The sequence below is a fragment of the Aptenodytes patagonicus genome, chromosome 17, assembly GCF_965638725.1.
Source record: "Aptenodytes patagonicus chromosome 17, bAptPat1.pri.cur, whole genome shotgun sequence".
Classification (NCBI taxonomy): Eukaryota; Metazoa; Chordata; class Aves; order Sphenisciformes; family Spheniscidae; genus Aptenodytes; species Aptenodytes patagonicus.
Window position 1 is genome coordinate 495,099 of NC_134965.1, and position 15,526 is coordinate 510,624.

Consider the following 15,526-nt stretch of genomic DNA (forward strand, 5'->3'; position numbering starts at 1 on the left):
CAGGACACAGGTACAGGCTCACCCTCAGCCTCCTGTTGCACGGACGGGAGCTGGTGAGCACAGGATGAGACCTTCCAAACCCTCAGGGTGAGAGGCATCTCCAGCTTGTCATAACCATCTGTGCTGACCATGGAGATCTGTTCCACAGGCCCATGCAAGAATCTTCAGAGAAAGTATTTGCACTTTCCATCTTTGGCTGCAGAAGCATAAAAGATCTGCAAAAAAGCAAATTATATCTTTCTATCATTCCCTTTTCCCCTGTAGAAGATATGCAACCTGCCCTCTGTCTCACCCAGAACATGAACAAATAACAGTGCTGTGGAGGCTGTGGTCCTTCAGAGCTTCTCCCACCCTTCGCTGCCTCACTGAAGAGAGGTGGATGCCTGGGACAAGCAGCAAGGCACTCCTCCACCTCCTGCTTTGACTGCTGTAGCGCTGCCTCTCCCTGCCAGCAACCTGCTCCCCCTTCTCCCCTCTCAATATAGTAGTAGCAGAAGATAGCCTAGGATCTGTATTCCCGAACCCCATCATCCCTGCTTGTGCAAGCTCACCACATTTCCTAGAAGACAATTCTGAGGCCCACATTTTCCATCAGGAAGCAGATGAAATGTAGGTAGGCTCCATCCCAGACACCAAATGGTGACCAACAGAGAGGACTGGATTAAAGCTAAAGGATTGGACTGCAGGATGCTGGCACGTGAAACATGGATGCAGTCCAACCAGCAGTGCCTGCGGTGGTTCTTGCTTTGCAGGGGTGAGTGAAGGAGATGGTGCCATGCTGGTGATCTTGCCAGATTTCCCATGGGGTCACTGGCTCTTCATCAAGGCAGTTGAAGAATGGAGAAAGCGACTGAAATCTCTTGTCATGGGCTCAGTCTACCCGCTTCCCTCTGGAGCTGAGACTCTTCAGCAGGAGCTGGCATGCCCATCCCTTAATTTCTGGGAGCACCCAAGCCCTCCTCAGTGCTGCTGTGTGAGGCCACAGGTGGTGGCAGGAGGGAAATCCTGACAAAGGTGTTACTGAGATGGAGTCCCACCTCGGAGGCTGAGGACCCCTAAGTGACGGCAAGTTCCAGTGTCACGATGCTACGATCACCTGCAGTCTTGCTGCGAAAACATTCATTTGGGAAGGCTGCATCTCCAGATTGCTGCAGCAGAAACCATGCACACCCCAAACGGCTCAGAACCAGATACAACGTGCCTGTTGTTGCCTGTTTCTTAGGATTTTCTGTAAGCAAAAAAATGTCAACAACTATCCCAGAAGCCATTATAGTCCCAGAGCCCAATCAGTAGAGGTTGGAGGAGGTGGAAGCAGGAGGTACTGGTGGAGTTTTGCCACCTAGACTGCAGCCTGTTGGCTCGGTGCTGTGTAACAGGGCTCAGATTTAAGGCTTTAATCTTATGACACACTGCACAGTCACTGAAGGGTCCAGGTGCCAAGGCGAGCTCTCCTTTGGTGCGGCCAAGTACCACGTACGTGAGAAGGTCACCTCACATGATCTTTGCACATCACCAGGAGGGGCTCCGGGGACTGCTTGGGAAACGCGTGGCTATAGGGTCCAGATAAAGCACAGCATTCCTGCTAGGAAACATAGAGCTCGTAATTACGAGCCGTGAAAGTGAAATATGGCCTTAATGAGAACTAGCAGGCGAAGAACAGCTTTGTCAGAATCACTGGTGGCTCTTGCTCTTAAAATGTGAAGATGTGTGACTCACCATGGGGATCTGGCCCTGTTTCTGCCTCTACCTGCTGCTGGAAGCGCTCTCTCCTCTGCAGGCGAGGCCAGCTGGGGAGGACTGCCACTTGTCACAGCTGTGACAGTACCAATCGTGGTGGTGCTGCCATATCATGCCTACAGTGCGTCGCTTCTCTGCTGTAAATGGGGCCAGCCTTTCCTTGCCCTGTGCGTGTGGGTGCCCAAGGAGCTGGATTTATCGATCTGGGCAGGATTCGAGCAGGTTGCTGTGAAATGAAGGAGAGAGACAACCCACAAAAGGCAAATTTAGGAACTGGAAAGACAGCTCTGTTCCCCAGCAGGCAGACGGGCACAAATAAAACTGAGCAGCCACTTCAGCCATGGCAGGAGGCTGGGTATTCCCACAAGCCCACGACGAGGAGACCCCGGGGATGGAGTCCCGGTGTGCAAGAGCACTACGGCAGATGCAGGCGGACGCACGGCACGAAGCATCTGCACCACGCTGTGCTGTGCCTCCCTCTGCTCGGCCGGGTGCCAAGAGCCGGTCTTCGCACAGACATCACCTGGTGTGGCCTTGGGAGAAACCAGGGCCAAGGCTGCGCTCGCAGGGAGAGGAAGTGCCAAGTGCGGAGTGGAAGTGGGTCAGATCACAGGTGACAGCTAAGGGGAGGCAGGAAAAGCTTTTGGGGGAAGGTCGAATATCAGTTTCTTCTCCAAAAGAGATGGTGGCATCCCAAATAATTAAATCCTTTGGAAAAGGTTGGGAAACCCTAGAGAGAGCTGATTGTATTCCCTCTGCCTGGAAAGAAATTTTCTGCTGTATATCCATGCAGTGAGATTCTTGGTGCTTTCTTCCTCAGATGGCCTGGCTCACACTCTCCTGTGTGTACAGCCTGTGCTGGTGGGCTCTCAGCACTCCTTGCAGCAGTGGGACAGAGCAGCCAACATGGAAGAGAAAATTGCAGCCTGCAGCTGGACTCCTTAGGCAGTATTTCTGGGCTCTCCTTGCCTGCAACGCTTCCTTCACGCTGGAAGTTGCCCGGCGAACCCTGGGGCGAGAGCACCCTCTGGGGACCAGGAGAAATGTAAGCAATGAGACTCTACATTTCTCAAATCACTTCTTTTCACATTGCTTTCGCATTTTAAGTGCGTTTCATGATGGTGATGTGTGCTAGCTTGCCTGCTCAGAAAGAGGACTCTGCTGGAGAGGGCTAGCTTGTCACACCGCATCTCTGTTACTACGGGACAACGTCTGAGCCTCTCCAGAGAGAGCAGAAGAGACCTTAGGACACGCAGCAGCCCTAGAGTTTGTAGAAAAAGCAGAAGTCACGCTGTTTAGGGATAACAAGAGGACATGGTACAAAAGAGACTTTTCTTCATCTGGCTGAGAAGACTCACTGCGAGGATGGGATACCCGATGGTATCCTCCTTCCCGTGGCGGAAGGGGAGCGTGCTGATGGGAACACAGCGCAGGTGGGTGCTGCTGCCTCTTTGCTGCCTTCCACCGTATCAGCGGTGCACGGCGGGTCCACACCCGTCGGGTCCTGGAGGGGAGGGCATTAGCAGAGGGTCACTTTAATCACACGTCTCCAAATCTATCTTAAGGCAAGAGAGTTAGCCAAAAAAAGATTTCTAAATGCAACAAGAAATTCCCAAGTTTGACAGCTGAGAACATTTTATTTAGGTTGTTATCTCCTACGCTGAGTACAGTCTTCGTTCTGAGCTGGCAGCTGCCCCCTCTTGCCTGTCATGCACCTCATGACTCACTGCAAAGGGGGCCTGAACAGGAGGTGGTAGGAGGCAGGGAGAGAAATGCCGCTGTAAAAGGCAGACACGCGGACCCAGTAAAACCATAGTGTAAAAAAATCCCACACAAGCATAACAAGATAATAAAAGATTTGTTTTCACCAATTTTTATTTGCTAGCCTATCTTTCTCCATTTATGAGGAAGGCAGCTCTCATCTCACCGAGCCAAAGACACTCCAAAATTCACATGCTGTTGTAGGCATTTTTAGCACATTAATACCACAGTGGCTGGAAGCTGAAATGGATGGCATCTGCTGACGTGCTTCTTCCCTCAAAGAAGGAAACATATCGATCCTTTCAAGAAAAATGTAAAGCCATGATTTTTGTGGGAAATGTTGTTTTGCATTGGTGGGTTGATGGTCAATGACGGAGTCGGTGTGTCCATGGGCTTGACCCTGGCAGAGATGATAGATCCTGCTTGAAGACTTCTGCATTTTCTGAGCTGTAATGTTGAGTCCTGACATAAATCAATGCAAATGTTGGTCTGTTCACTTACCTGCTGATACCTCATGCCAGAGCTCCTCTGAGCCCTTCCCGTGCTCCCTCACTTTGCTCAGATCTGAGTCCCTCCTTCACAAACGAGACCTCTCACACACAGTCTTAAAATCCCTGAAGACATAAAATACCTCACACACATCACCTTTCCTGGGACGTGTTAGCTATACATGAACTGCGCTAAGCCTGCAGCCTTTCTTTGTTAAGCCTGACTGTGTTAAGCCTGCAGCCTTTTGTGTGTTTCAGCTCTTGGAAAGCCCAGGCAGTGTTTTGGGTGTGCTGTTAGAAAGTCCAGGCACAGGAACGAGGGGTCATGCAGACGTTTTTGAGGGCAGGCTGCTTCCCTTGCTCACCTTGGGCTTGAGGGCTTCCAGGTCACATCCTCCTGCCAGGGGAACATTAGGGCACCAATGGACTCATCCTGCTTCCCCTCTCTGCAGGTGGTGACTGTGGAAGTCACACTGCGGTAAGCAACGGGAGCGCAGCAGTGCCCGCCTGCAATCCACGACACTGGCTGATGCGGCAGCAAAATCCCCCGCCTGTGAGGAGCAGTCCTGCGGGTGATGCCAGAGGGATGGACTGCAGGAGACGGGAGGTCTTTCCACACGGAAATTTTACGGCACCTTGAAATCTCTTTTCATTTTCAAAATAGCAAAGGCAGGACGGTGCCTTCCCTCCGTGCTGTCATCTCTTGGAAGTCATCGTGGCTCTGGCTCAGGAGACGGACTCCCCACGGCGCTTAGGGATGCGAGTTGCATGGACAACAAAACCTAAAACTCACTGTTGCTGAGAAAAGTGAAAACGTTTTGACATTTCCTATGCTTACACAAAACTACTGTGTGCAAAGGCAGAAGTCTGCATGCAGTATTTCAAGTTTTATTTATGCATTGCTTTTGCCCTGCAGTCCCCAATGTCTGTCCTACAGGAAAAATGAGCTTGAGTGATGAAAACCTTCTAACACATTAACCTCTGTGAGCACTTCAAAGGTTTGAAATAGACTTTTACAATTGCGAAGGTTTTTTGAATACAGATTTATTTGAATATTTAACAACTATTAAGCCTGAAATGTAGAAGGTACAGAGTGGGAATTTGACTGTGCACATTAATATCTTGAGCAAGATCTTCCACAAGTGAAAATTAGGTAGTTTGCCTGAAGTTAAGGATGTAAATTAACTTACACAGCCATATAGATCCACTGGTGTTTGGCCGTTTCACATTTTATCTGAAGCACACTACAGATCTGGAAACTCCAGATTTTGCAAGAGACTGTTCTGATTATGAACATAATTAAAATGATCTGACTCTGAACAAAAGGATAAAGACACAGCTGCGGAGTAGAGGGAATCTACAGGAGGGAGAAGAAGTGGAAGATGCCTTATTTTCTTCAGTAGCTAGGATGTGACCAACCTCAGCAAAGACCCCCTAGGACACTAGGTTTGGCCATGACATGTTTTGCCTTTTTCCATCTCTTTGCCGAGCCAGAATTAGCCTCAGGTTGGACAGAAAGGAAATGAAAATGCAACTAGCAGTAGGGAGCTGGTTTGATGAGGACGGCAGAAGCTTTGCAGTTCCCGTTGCACAGGCTGCCCCATGTTATGCCCCCCTTGACGTTCAGCCGTACAGAATAACATGCCGAGTACCACCACCCGCCCCCATAGCTGGAGGCACAGTTCCCGCTGTAAGTGTCCTGATCTCGATCTTTGGCGGAGAACTTCATGTTGTCGTGCACGGTGGAAGCACTGTTTGTGGCCATGGCATCCCCTGCCAACCCTGAGTACGTTCCCAGCCTCAGCCGGTAGCCGTGGGACTCATCTTCCAGGCTGAAGAGGTTGTAGTCTGCGAAGTTGATGTTGTTTGTGGCATCCCAGATGACAAATCTGACCTGGTAGACCGTCTGCTTGGAGATCTGATGGATGTACTCGGTGCCCAGCCAGTACTCGGTGTGCACGTTCCCAAAGCCGTACTTGTAGGTGCTCCAGGACTCGTCCCAGGTGATCTCCGTGCTCTGCCGGTTCCTCTGGATGACCGTCCAGCCCCCGTCCGTCACGTTCATTTCGCAGTACACCACGATGGGGTGCAGTCCTGTGGGCTGGATGACGTAGACGCCGCTGGGGCTGCCAGCAGGGATCTCGCCGCAGTCCTTGGGCCAACCTGGGGCGGGAGAGAACATGGAGGACCAACAAGCACAGCAACACCCCAGTCTGCTTGTCTGGCCCTGTGAGAGGGATTTCTAGAAAATGGGCATACGTGGGATTTTGCCAGGGTAGTAAAAAGTCTGTCGCTGTGTTTCTTACTGTAAGTGTAAAAGCCAAAAACCTCTGTAAGGGAAATACAGTGATTAAGAGAATATGCATGTATTTTGAAGGTATAAGCATAGAATTTGCTTCTCCTTCTGGCTCAGGCTCTTGTTTCCTCAGCCTTTCCCAATGCTCAGGTGTTTCTCCTCCCTCACAACGATACAGGGGTCCAAGCCTGGCTTTGTGAGGGCTCTTATTACATAGTTATGCAGAAGCTAAATGAGCAAGTGAGCTGTTCCTGCAGCCCTGGCATCCACTGCATCCCCGGGGTCGGGAAGGAGAAAACCTCATTCCCTTGGCATTGGACCCCGTGGCCAGCTGTGAAACCCCAGCAAACATTGCTTGGGAGGCACATCCTCTGTTTGCCCCGTGCAGAGCTTCACAGCAGAGGAGAGGACTTGTGGCATGTACGTAATGGTTGCAAAGTCCTTTGGGATCTTGTAAGGCACAGTTCAGTGTGAAGCTGTCACTAGTAACGAGTGATGTCTGAGCGGCCTTGGCGTGCGCTGTGGAGGAGCACATCGAGTCTTGCCCCCAGGCGCTGAGCCGGGTTATCCCCAGGCTCGTTGCCCACCCTCCGCTGTTGGACCCTCATCGCCCACACCTCTCCCTGTTCCCTGCGGGGTGGCGGGGGCGCTTACGGTGGTTCCGAGGGTCACCGGCTCTGCTCCGCTGCATGTTCTTTCTGCCTTCATCTGCATTGGGAAAAACGGAAAGAGTGAGATGAGCAGCCCTGTGCCACAGCACAGCGGTAACTCCAGCCTCCACAGACTGTTATTTCCAGCACTGAATTTTTTGTAGGGCACTTCAACAACGCCACTGGGCTCCTTTTTCTTCCTGTATGGTAGTTTTTGGTTGCAAACTCTTTAAAGGGGTAAGATACTAGGAAGGGTAACACTGCAGTCATTGAGCGGCTGCCTGTTTGGTCCACTCAGCGTTATGGCTTTACAGATTGCATGGAGCGGACTGCAAACCGAGTAGTAGTGATGAGTACAAGGAGATACCGCTAGAGAAGAAGGATCGAGAAGGAAAGACTGTGTGTGGTTTCAGACCAAGATTAAACTGCTGAGTGATGTTGCTGTAAACCTGCATTGCTTTTCAGTGGTGGCTGAAGGGATTCGTGTGTTCATTCAATTCATAAAGAGCTTCAGAAACCTTCAGAGAGAAAAGGAGATCAAAGCATTTAAGATAGCAATGCGCTCGTTAAAGAGAAATCACAGCACCCATCTTCATAAGATAGCATTCCCTGAGAGCCTCCGGTGGTGTGACCTCTGTCGGTGGTGTGACGAGTTTTTTTATCATTTAGCCATGCGCAAGCTTCAGAAAGCATTTTGGTTGGTTACTTATACAAAATGTCTCTGAAGTTTCAGGGCTACAGATGGCCTATAGATAGCAAGAGAAAAGGTCTTCCTTTGAGTATCTACAGCTCTCTAGAAAAAGCTGCCACATACGGTCTTGTCAATAACAAAGAAGGTTGAACTACCAAATCTTATGTTTGGTTAAGATCTGAAATTGGAGGAAGATTTGATCAGCTTCCTTTTATTTCTGAGTGTGGCTGCCCTTCCCCAAGATTATTTTCCACATCTCCCTCTCTGTGCAAAGAGGAGAGGGTTCCTGATGTTTGGATGAACAGAGTTTAGGGATGTAAGAGAGAAAACACATACCAGGATGGGGCTCATCTGAATGGAGATTAATGATTTCATCTAAATTTGTTTTCAATCTTTCCAGGTTTTCAATGTCCAGAGCAAGAAGAGGGGCTAGCAGGGCCAGCACGGAGGTGAAGAGCAGAAGATTGGAGTGACGAGCAGCTGGAGAAAGAAGACACACAGTGAATCTGGAAATGCAAACCCTCTGAAAGAGAACTGGCTAACTAAATTCAGCAGAAGTTAAACCAAACTTACAGAATAGACAAATCCACAACATTAATTATGTTTTTGCTTTATTGAGCAGCAGAATTATAAAGAACAATTTAAAAAAATAAGCGTTCTGCAAAGGCATACATCCTCAGAGAGAAACAATTTCTTTGACTACAACCTACAGGTGTAAATTTGCAGCTTCCAAGAGCGGTGTCATCCTCTTTGGCTGTGGTCTGGGATAAAGCAACGGGCTCTGTGCCCCAGAATCGAGATGTTAAGTCAGCATCAGTGTCTTGAGAAAAACATCTCCTAGTAATGCAGGATGACATGCTGATTTGTAGGTACTGCTGTTACCTGAAGGTAGTCAGGAGCTACTACAGCAGTGATTGATACACAAGGTGCAGGGACCTGAGATCTTGGAAAGAAACGAGCTGTTGTGGCCACAATGCTGATGGTACCCTGAGAGTCAGGAGCTTCACTTAATCGTCCCAGAACTGCCCCCTCCCACCAGGGCATCATGCAGAGACTGGAAGCTGCCCACTGCACGAAAACTCCAGGAGGAGAGCATCCTGCAGGGCGCCAGCAGCATTGATCCAGCATCAGACCCCTGCTACGTGTCACGACTGGGGCTTCTGCAGAGACATGCCGAGGGTCAGTGCATCCCAGCTGACATCTGGGCCAGGACATGCTACGCTTTAAAGGATGGTTTCTGCCAGCCTCTGAGAACCTGAGCAATTTGACTCCTTTGGACCATACCAGATCAGGACATTCTCCAACAGTTTGTTCATGGCTGGCTCCATAGATTTGTCTCTACAGCCTGCCCACCCAGCTTCAGTACCCTGAAGGACTTACGAGGATGATGGGTGATTAATGCATTAATTAGCTTCCATTCCAATTTTTTTTTTGGGGGGGTGCTTTGGGCTCTGGCACAAATATAAGTTAAATAAATGTTGCCTTTACAACACCACCCAGAGCAGGACGGTTTTACCCGTGGTCAGGAATGGAGGAGAGAGAGTGAGGAGCAGGGGGGTCACAGAGACCTGGGGGGTACAGCAGGAATAGGGTCGTCCCACCGTCCCGAGGCCAGAAACGGTCAGTGGGAAAAGCAGAGCTGCAGTGCGGGCAGCAGAAGCCCAGCGGCAGGCAGAGGAGGCAGGGACGCCCAGCCACACGCAGCGGTGCCGTCCCCTCCCATCCCATCCCACACTCACCCATGCCGTCTCTGCGGGGACCCTGCGGAGCGGGAAGCGGCGGGTTTGGCCAGGCAGCCGGGTGGCCAACCCTGCCGTTATATAGGGCTCAGCGGGTGACGTGGGGCCAGCTGACCCAAACTACAACACTCACCCTCCGGTTGTCATCAGGGCTGGAAATTTATGGTTTGTTTGCCCTCCATCCTTACGCGCCTCTGCTCACGTGCCAGCTGTTGCGCTTCTGTGATAAGAGGTCCCAAACAAACCTCAGCAAACAGCACCTGATGTTCACACAAAATTCCACCAAAATGACAAATGCTCCTGATAAGGATTTTTCTTGAGTTTTTTTATTACTTACGGGATTTGATGCCAAACCCTGTGGGGACATTCAGTGACCCGGGCCGTGCTGGAGATCTCCATCAGACACCCTTTAGGGTCTGCCTACCCTAGCATGGTGCATCACCCGAGAGGGAGCCATGCTCTCTGACACTGCATCCTGGTTCCCATGCACACCAGGGCAGCAAAGGGGCCTTGACCCCAGCCCTGACCCCGCCACGGCGATGCAACTGCCCAGCTTGGTGCCAGCCCTCCAGCAGTGAACCCGTCCCATGGGGCAGCCACGCATGCGGAGGTGCTGCTGCCCCAGTGCTGGTGCGGGGCAGGTCCCGCAGCCCTCCCAAGAGGTCCAGCGCAGGCGCCTCAGGAAGCCGAGGGGTCTGCTGGAGGGTTTAGCTCCGACTTCACAGCTCTGGGTAAGCTGGGGAGCAGACCTCATCACAGAGCTGGCTGCAGACTCAATTAACAAGGTGGCTGTGGTTTAAGTGGAATAAACGCTTAATGGATGCTGAGTGCTCCAGTCTGAAGCCAGCCTTGCAAATGGCACAGGAATGGGAGGGGGGTGCTAAGGAGGGCAGTGGCATAGCCTGGCGATGCTGGCTTATAGCTCAGTGACACCGATCTAGGACCGCGGTGAGGTATTTATCGATGGTTTGACACCAGCAGCTGCTGAGCCGCCAGAGCGTGTCCCTGCACCAGCCTCGGGACGCTCCGCAGCACCGCCGGGGACGGGCGCCGGCTCTGCTGCTGCAAGGCTGCTGCTGGTACTTGGCCCCGTGTTACCTTCATCCCCAAGTCCCTCATCCCCAGGTGGCATTGCCACCTCTGCTGTCCTCCAGGAGACCAGCAGGTGGTGGTGAAGGTCCCAGCAACAGCACACCCTGCCACCGTGCCAGCACCGCGCTGCGCCCTGCCTGGCCCCTGCTCTGGGTTACGCCAAGACTAAATGACTCTCCTTCCAGTACAGCGAGGAGGACGTTTTTCACCAAGGGACACACCTTCCCCTGCCCTACACCAGCCCCTCGTAAAGTTACCAGCTCCAAAATTACACGTGTATTCACAGAAAAAAGGATTCTTGCCAACTCCACTTTGCAGTAATATTTGTCGTGCTGTTGGACAGCAATGAATAACTTAGGCCTGATCCAAGACTGTCCTCAGCAGTTTCCTTTTAATGAAGCACCTTTCCTTTTACAAGAGCTTCCCAAAGTCCCTTGATAGATAACCTGGGGCTGTAGCATTTGTCTTTGATACATTTCTGGCAGCCAAATTTCACAAAGATGAAAAGGGTCTTCCCAGCCCTTTCAGCCAGCCCCCCCATGCCATGCAGGAGCAGGGCTGGCTCCCCACACCCACCACGGCACCAAGTGTTGGCACCAAAGCCGAGGTGCCAAGCCGTGGCTGACATCCCAATCTGCCACTGCATGTGACCCCGGTGAGCACTGCGGTGGCCCTGCCTGCTGCTACACTTCGATGCCTCCTGCCACCCTCACTCGATAGCCACAAAAGAGGTCCCCGAAGCAGGGACCCCATCATGAGCTCTCCTTGCGATGCTGGCCCTTGGAGGAGCGGCAACGGGGCACAAGCAGCCTTGGAGCAGCAAGCCCAGCTGAGGCATACAGAGGTGGCAAGTGGAGCTGAATTACGGGGCGAGGGAGAGGAGGCGGAGGAGGGGGCTGAGCCTCCTGTGCCGGTGGGGACAGACTTCTGCCCCCTCGCTCCTCCCCTGCCCTCACTCCCCTGGTGGGTCCTGCTGCCAAGGGAAGCATCACCTTCTAGAAGACAGTGTACTGCAGCCAGCCAAAGACCCACTGCTACTGACACGCAGGAGCACAAACGCCCAACAGGACTGATGCAACGTGGGTCCAGCAGAGTCAGCCGGTAGCTGACGGGTGAGGACCTGCCGATGCCTCCCAAGGCACCGTATGAGAAGAGGGATTGAAAGAAGAGGGGAACAAGGAGAAGACTCCCACCCAGTCCTGAGGGTTTGCCAAAACACCCTGCAGTAGCGTGTGAAAGAAGTTAAGCCTCCCCTGACAGATGTGGTCCCAACAGCTGTAGCCGCTGCTTGATGAGCTGGCCACAAGTGCATTTAAGATGCTCTCCTAGACAGCACCCAGCCTGGACCAGGCTGCCGGGGCGATGCCCACCCCACATGCAGTGGGGAAGAGCAGGAGGTCAGCAGAGCCTTCCTGAGCCTGTTTCTTCCCACCAAGATGTACGGGCCAAGGAAGGGAAGTGTAGGGGAAGGGGTACTGCATAGACATCCCCCCCAGCCTATTTTTGCTCAGAGCTGCCCCAAGCATCTCGGGGACAAGGATGGCCCCCAGGAAAGGCTGCTGCCTTCAGCCCTCAGCCTCTACTGATCGAGGGCAAAAAGGCATCAGTATTTGCAGCCCAGCTCTGGGTCTGACCTCTTGGCAGCTCTCTGCAGGGAAGGAGCCCAAGACAGACCTCTGGCCATCACAGAAGTGTCGTGACATGCTGGGAGCTGGTAACTTGACAAACCATTGCTCAAAGGTTTTACCCTCTTTGATCTCCAGATGATACCAATCCCCCCTGTGCCCTTGGTGTTCATACTCCTTCCCTTCTGTTTGCCTTTCCCCTCTCCTTTAGCTCCTTTATTGCCCTGCAGCAGTTGGTAGATCCCCAGAAAGATTTAACTCCTGGGCAGGTCCAGTATATTGCCGTTGATAAACAGCTGGGAGGTTTGGAGTACTGTATTTTTTCCTCAGAAAAAAAACCCTTAGGGCCTCTTTGTGTAATCTTGAGCAAAGAGAAACCACCAGATGGGCATACAGTGATTAACTTTGTCCATGCAAACAGGGGAGCTGAGATCCTCACACAGAGGAGGTGTGTACAGGGAGAGACCCAGGTATAAAGGGGCAGAGGCCAGCATGGAGTTGAGAGCAGCGGGACTGACTGCTCAGGCTCCCGGCGTCTGCTCAGCAGCACCACAGCAATGGGTGAGTTCTCCTCTTCCTCATGGCTCCTTTTCTGCAGCGCTCACAGCTCTGGGGGATGCAAGTAGAAAACCAAGCTAAGTGACAGCAGTGGAGGACCACGGGAGCGGGAGCTGACGAGAGCGTCCAGCGTCCATCCCACTCCTCCCCTTTCCACCCAGCCATTTCTTTCTAGTTCTCTGCTGCTGCTGCTGCTGCTGGGTTGTTTCCTGCATCCCTGTGAACGGCATGCTCTGCAGCTGGAGCAGCAGGTTTTATACGCTAAACTCAGCTGCAGTGCTTTGAACTATTTGCTCTGAATGTCCTTCACACAGATTTACTTCTTTCCCATAAAAATATCCTTTTGCATCTAGACCTGTAGAAAAACAAACAAACCACATTTAGGAGAAACATGAGAAAATGTGACTGCAGGTTGCTGTCTGGTGCAGGGAAGGGGCTGACCAGGAGGGTCATTTCTCATCTTGCTTCAGCCCTGCAGGGGCAGAGCCTGCACTGAAGCTGCAGCTCCCACCACACCGGGAGCCCTCTGCTTCTGCCTGCGCCCCGTGGCTCTGCCTTTCCTGGTCCAAGCTCCCTGGGGGCCGGGGGGCTGCCCAGGGATCCTGGCAGTGATGGGCACTTTCCTCCCTAGGGCTCCAGGCTGGGACACGTCGGCTCCACGGGGACCTTGTCCTCCTGCCCACGGCGATGGCAATGCTTCTTCTCTGCATGAGCCCAGCACGTGCTGCCAGCTTCCAGGACGGTGAGTATGGGTGCCGGGGGGACAGTCGATGAGCTGCCAGGTTTGGGTGCAGCCGCGCTGCCCATCGCTGAGCACGGCCAAGCTCCAAGGTGCTGGATGCAAGTGTCCCCGTGCCAGCAGCCACAGAGACAGCAGGTCTCCGCATTCAGACCTAAGCTGCAAAGTAGGGTAATCCTTGCCTCTCATCACCATCAGTGATGGTAATGATCAACGTTCCCAACACGTTCCACTGGTTGCAGAGCACCCAGTGAGATCCGGCATCAGCAGCATCAGTACAGCTGCCCCACAGTAACCTGTCAGCACATTCTCCAGTACAGGTCCCTCATGTCTTCCTTGATCTGATGTTGCAGGGTTCCCCGCAGACTGCAGCCGTCTCCACAAGACCAACCCCAGCGGGGTGTACGTCATCCAGCCGGCAGGGTCTCCCCCACGCGTGGTGTGGTGCGACATGGACACCGAAGGCAAGGGCTGGACTGTTGTCCAGAGAAACACTTACACCACCGAAATCACGTGGAAGGAATCCTGGACCACCTACAAGTACGGCTTCGGGAACGTGCAGGGTGATCACTGGCTGGGGACCGAGTACCTGCACCTGCTGACGCAGCAGGGCACCTACAAGGTCCGCTTCGTCGTGCGGAATAAAGCCAACATCACCCATTACGCCGAGTACGACATCTTCAGCGTGGAGAGTGAGGCTAGTGGGTACCCACTGAGGCTGGGCCGGTTCCTGGGCAGTGGGGAGGACTACCTGACCAGCTATCACTCCGGGTACGGGGGCATACACGACAACATGAAGTTCAGCACAACTGACAGGGACCAGGACCAGCACAGCGGGAACTGCGCCAACAGCTACGGGGGCTGGTGGTATGACAAGTGCCAGAACATCCTGCTCAATGGCAAGAAGTACATCTTCTGGCCAGGAATCTGCTCAAGCGGTGACTGCACATCCTCCCTCATCCTGGTCAAACCCACAGATGTGTGCTGACCGTGCCGCAGTGCCCAGCCTCCCAGGAGTTTGTGGGAGTGCCACCGTCCCCAGCTCAGTGCCCCGTTCCTGTGCCTGCCAACAGCCCTGTGCCAGCCCTGGTGCACGTCCTGCGCTGCCTGCAGCTCCTGCACTGTCACCAGCTGAAACACAGCAGCTCTGGGGCTCAGGAGCAATCGCCCGGAGCCCCGGGCATGTGGGCAGCTTCACCCAGTGCCACGGTGCTGGCCGGCACTGGGACGCAGGCACTGGTTTGGGGTGGGTGCGCCCACTCCTGTCCTGGGGATGGGGAGACAGTGCAAGTTCCCTTCCCTGTGCGATTGGTGTACCCCTGCTTTGCTCAGGCCCTGCTCCCTCCCCGGGCCCCATACGCCCCACAGCTCTGCTACCCATGGTGGAAGAAATCAGCTGCAATAAACCCTGGAGCCAGACTTTGCTGCCTTGCGTCTACCTGCCTCCATGGCACTGCACACACACACACACGGGAAGAGTCGAGGTCCCAGGGCGGTGGATGATGCTGGGGGGCACCGTGTTCATGGGGGGGTCCCATTTGCTGCATCCCCTGAGACTCACCCTCTCCTTGCTCTGCTCTATGCCATGGCTAGGAGAGCTGGAGCCCCAGCCCCACCCTGCAGCAAGGGCAGGGGGGGTCAGGGTGCCCCTGAGGGGCATCAAGTCACCAGGAGGGGGGTTCATGCCATGGGAGATCCATCCCTGGGGCGGTCCCCAGGGTCCCTCGGCAGCCCAGGGCTGGGCGCTGGGGGGTGATGCTTCGAAGCCCCAGGAGGGTTGAGAGCCCCAGGGTGAGCAGGGGTCTTGGGGCAGCCCCACAGCCCTCAGCCTGGGCTCCCTGCAGTGGGGCCCAGAGGCTGCAGGGCTCCCGGGGATGGCAGGGCATTGCATCATGGCCAGTGCCTTCCCACCCTGGAGCGGGTGACGTTGGGTGGCCGGAACCCGCCAGGACCCGGCTGGCCATGGGCGACCCACGCCTGCGTTTTGGCCAGAGGCCGGGGAGCACACGGGGCTCGGGGACGGCACCTCCTCCCCAGTGAGCCGGACCCATGTTCGCACAACCCAGCCCGCGGCGATGGTGCAAGCGTGCTGTGGTGGGACTGGGCCGGGATGGGCACGTGGGAGCGCCGGGCACTAGTGGGAGCGCCGG

At 53.8% G+C, this 15,526-nt stretch overlaps 2 protein-coding genes across 2 annotated transcripts; one reads left to right on the top strand and one right to left on the bottom strand.

The window, feature by feature from the left end:
- Window positions 1–5,520: 5,520 nt before the first annotated feature.
- On the bottom strand, window positions 5,521–9,366 carry LOC143168452 (fibrinogen-like protein 1-like protein). Its single transcript, XM_076354894.1, has 4 exons — window positions 9,363–9,366; window positions 7,960–8,103; window positions 6,937–6,990; window positions 5,521–6,149 (listed from the first exon to the last, which is right to left on the bottom strand). The coding sequence occupies exons 1-4, from the start codon at window positions 9,364–9,366 to the stop codon at window positions 5,521–5,523; spliced, it is 831 nt and encodes a 276-aa protein (XP_076211009.1).
- Window positions 9,367–11,208: 1,842 nt separating this feature from the next.
- LOC143168453 (fibrinogen-like protein 1-like protein) lies at window positions 11,209–14,364 on the top strand. The gene is made up of 5 exons (XM_076354895.1): window positions 11,209–11,417; window positions 12,291–12,382; window positions 13,269–13,358; window positions 13,497–13,514; window positions 13,730–14,364. The coding sequence occupies exons 1-5, from the start codon at window positions 11,209–11,211 to the stop codon at window positions 14,362–14,364; spliced, it is 1,044 nt and encodes a 347-aa protein (XP_076211010.1).
- The last annotated feature ends 1,162 nt before the right edge of the window (window positions 14,365–15,526 follow it).